Source organism: Chinchilla lanigera, unplaced genomic scaffold, assembly GCF_000276665.1.
Source record: "Chinchilla lanigera isolate Chin_1 unplaced genomic scaffold, ChiLan1.0 scaffold00131, whole genome shotgun sequence".
In the NCBI taxonomy this organism is placed as follows: domain Eukaryota; kingdom Metazoa; phylum Chordata; class Mammalia; order Rodentia; family Chinchillidae; genus Chinchilla; species Chinchilla lanigera.
The window spans coordinates 3,075,110-3,079,116 of record NW_004955532.1 but is presented as its reverse complement, the minus strand read 5'-3'; the positions used below and the strand labels follow the sequence as shown (position 1 = coordinate 3,079,116).

The window sequence follows — 4,007 nt, the reverse complement described above, 5'->3', positions numbered from 1 at the left end:
GGGGCGGGGCGGGAGCGGCGCCGAGGGGCTGGGCACTGAGTCATCACGCTGCGACGGCCTCCCATGTGACTGAGGGGCGGGGCGACGCCGCGCCGGGCGCGTCATCTGGTTGCGCCATACTGTGTCACGTGACCCGGCGGCGAGCCGAGAGGGAAGTCGGGCTGACAGCCGTGGCGCCGGCGCGCCGTTAGCGCGGCTGACGCTCGGGGCTGTGCGCTGTGCCTGGCGCGCTCGCAGACGGCGGCTGGCGGGGTGGACCTAGGCTAGCTTGGCGGTGCTGGAGTGAGGAGCGGCAGCTTCCGCCTGGCGCGGCGGGCGCGAGCCACATTCGCTCCCTGCGGGGGGCGCACAGCCCGGCCTCACCCGCACCGGGTTCGCCGGCAGCAGCCCGTTAGGGCCACGGCGGCGATGCCGTCGCGTTCCCGCTGCTCCCGCACTGACCGCGTCCGGGCTTCAGCAGAGCTGGAGATCACCCACCTGCAGCGCTCAGGGCTGGAGCGGGCGCCCTGGTGCCTCTCCGTGCAACCTTCTGCTGCGGCATCCGGGCAGCAGGCTGGAAAGGCAGGGCCGCAGGGCCCCGGCGAAGAAGCCGAGGGCAGGTGATGCCGGCGGTTGGCATCGCTTGACCGCTTGCGGCCAGTACTCTGGTCAGGTCCAGGTGCGGTGAGGGAAGGCTGCGCAAGCGTTGGTGAGCTTTCGTTCTCCAAGGCCAGCGGCTGAAGCCATTGCAGAACCTGACCCAGCTTCGGGCACAGCACCCACAGGGTGAGGAAGAGTGCGCCTAGCTTCCCCCTCCTCTCACAATCGGAAAGCAGCCGGTGCAAGCAGGGCCTCGTGAGAGACGGCAGTGGGCCCCGTGGCCAGCCCTGACAGGCAAAGTGAACTTAGGAACCACACAAATGAAGTGACCTTAGCAGTTTCTTAGAGCTTCGTTTCCGCAGGTCTCCGTGCAAGGAGATGCTGTCACAGGAGGAGCCATAGCTACACTGATAACTGAGAACCAACGCCAGAGCGCAGGCAAAAACCAGACTCCATACAAGCTCTCAGGACTGTTACCTAGGTTACAGAGGCAAAAGGCAGCCCTCCCACACTGCTCTGAGCACGCTGACTTCTGCCAGTCTTACCAAAGTCCAAGTAGCATCAGAGGCTGGTAGACACTGGACCTAGGCTGCAACCCCGATGAGCACGTAGGCAGAGCATCTTTAGAAATGTCGACACTGAGCACACATGTTGAAGTCACTGTGGAATAACACTTCCACGTGCCCTTGGCCTGGCTTATGCTGAGCACTGATGCAAGGCCCTCCCCTGCACTTCAGACTCCACCTCTATGCCTAGAACAGTGCAGCCTCCAGCCCCTTTACTGGACCCGGGGAGGCAAGGCGCCAGCTCCCCTTCCTTCCCGGGCTGAGGTGTCCAATGCACTCCAGTCCTGCAAAATCGACACACATCAGCTGGCCTCAGCCAGTGTCCTGCCCCGGTCCTGTTGGCACTGGCGGGCTGAAGAGCAAATGGGAATGTACCCCAAAACTCCGCAAACTGGAAACCATAAAATGATGGGGATCCTCATCATGGGGTAAAATCCTATTTCAGCACTCGCTTTAACTCTCAAAGGACAGTTAGATTTTTTTTTCTTTTAATAAAAAAATTCCAGACACACTTTGAAGTCCTAGAGTAAACCAGCAACAGAAGGAAATGAATCCCACTATGGGGGCACCATAGAGCCCGCATCATCAGGAAAGCTCCAGGCTTCACATCTGATATTGTCAGGAGCCCGCTTAAAAAATAAATTACAAAACGGCTGCTTTGGCAAGAAACAGCCAAACTTCTTCCCCTCGGGTGCAGCAGGAATTGGGGTGGGTAGACTATAAATCAGTCCGAGCACTGGCTGCCTTGGGGGCATATTTAGGCATCAGTTCATTTATCTTCCGGATGTAATCAGATTTCTCAGCACAGCCTTTGCAAGTCTCTCCCCAGTCGTCCAAGATCTTTTTCAGCTCTTTCACGCGGAGCTTCTTCAGGTCCACGGTGCTCAGGTCGATCTGCTTGTCTGCAGAGGACAGAAGGGAGAGTAAGAAGCTGGTGGAGCACCCAGAGCCCCAGTCCTGGGAAGGGTTCCTCCCTGAACAGCCAAACTACCTCTTAACCTGTCCCAGAGGGCGACCTCAGGCCGTCTGTGTCCACTCTAGGACACCCAGTGCAGAAACACCACACAGTTCCCATGAGGAGAGGCAACTCCTACCCCCATGTGCCTCTTACAGTCACTGTAAGATGACAGCTGCACAGCGGTTGACAGGGCACATAAATCCCTTCTCCATTCCCAACACTGGCAGCCCTGGAGCAGGAGCTTTGCTCTGATGATCATTTGTGACCAGTGACCTCAAGTCAAATGGACTTTTATTGAGATAACTCTCAGGCCGGGTGTGGTGGCACATGCCTATAATCCCAGCACTCGGGAGGCTGAGGCAGGAGGATTGTTGCGAGTTCGAGACCAGCCTGCACTACAAAGTGAGCTCAAGGCCAGCCTGAACTGCATAGCGAGACCCTGTCTCAAAAAGACAAAAAAAAAAAAGAGATAACCCTCAGAAGACCAGGCATCCTTGACACAAGAGAGCAAACAGGATTTTGGACCTTTGAGTCATGGTAAAAACACTGGTACTGTTTAAACTTTACAGAGAAGGCCCTGACTCTTGAAGACTCGGACTGCGTGCAACCAGAGAGGAACTCAGCCAGAGACATGCTACAGCTCTGTCACTCTTGGGCTAAGGATCCCCAGGCTGAGTGTAGCAATGACAAGGCTGTTAAACCCAAGTCAAAAACTTCTAATGCTCCCAACCTCAGACTACAGCCAAGGTCCTCACCAACCTGCAAGGCCCCCTGTGCCCTGCACACCTACCAGTCATGCCACTGGCTGCTTTTACACACTGCTTACCTCTCCGCTTGGAATGCTCTTCTAGTAGCTCCCCTCTTGGCTAAATCCCGCCTCATTTGCAAACCTCAACAGGGTCTGTCCTGACCCTGTCACCACGGCTCTAGACCATCACCTTCCTTTCTGCATGCAGAGGCCAAAGACGATGGGCCTGGTCCCACTCACCATACTTTAGCTCACAGATCTGGCTATCTTTCTTCTTCAGCTTCTCACAAATCTTCTCCACGGGGATGTGGTGGGCCAAGGGTTTTGACACCTCATTGATGATTTTCGTAGCAGCATCATCTGTGGCCCCAATGTAGTAGCACTGCAGCAAGAAAAGGACACTAGCTCTCAGGAGGAGGCACCTGAGCGTCATTTCCTCCTAAACACCTCTCTGCCACAGACCCATTTTTTTGGGCCCCGACTGGACTGGCAGTCAGTCAGCGTAAACCCCAGGCTCTTAAAACAGGCACCGTCTGGGAGCTTACGGGTCACCTGGGTTCAAAATGGTAACGGACGAACAAAGACTGTCAGGGCAATTGAAGTAGAAAAGCCAGAGTTTCACTGGGGATCTGTCCTCAGTCCCGCCTGCCCCGCGGGCATCTTGGCACCCTCTGCAATGTCAAGCCTTTTCTGGCCCCTAGGCACTGGCTGGCTCCTCTGCCCGAAGCGACCTGGCCCCAGGGATGCCCCTGCCTCAGGGAGCCTCCCGCCTGCTGTCTACTCAGCGGCCAGGGTCACCAAGGCCGCCTTCTTCGGGACAGCCGTTCACCGTCGGTGTCCCCCGCGACGTCCCCGGCGGCCAGCCCGCAGCGGGTGCCCACACCCGGGGGGGAGCGCGGGAGAGGCTTCCGGCGGGGGTTAGACTGAGGGGCCCGCTACTCACCAAGCGGTTCTCCTTGCCTCGCGCCTCACGGCAGAACTTTGTGAGCTGTTCCTCGACAGCGGCCGGCGAGAACGTGACGTCTCGGTCTTTGAGGTCCTGGTAAAATCTTCCCAGGTAAGAAATGCACACTGGAAAAGAGGGGAGGCAGGCGCTCAGCGCGGGGCGGGAGCGTCCGCGGGCGGGCAGGCGGCGGCGGCTTTCCTCCGGCGCCCC

The 4,007-nt window shown here is 57.9% G+C and overlaps 1 protein-coding gene across 1 annotated transcript; it reads right to left on the bottom strand.

The window, feature by feature from the left end:
• Positions 1–1,611: 1,611 nt before the first annotated feature.
• Manf (mesencephalic astrocyte-derived neurotrophic factor) lies at positions 1,612–3,922 on the bottom strand (the record flags this gene model as incomplete). Its single annotated transcript, XM_013507625.1, is given in 3 exon segments — positions 1,612–2,047; positions 3,092–3,233; positions 3,795–3,922. Coding segments are annotated over 3 exon segments (455 nt in total), but the record flags the coding sequence as incomplete, so codon positions are not given.
• Between the last annotated feature and the right edge of the window lie 85 nt (positions 3,923–4,007).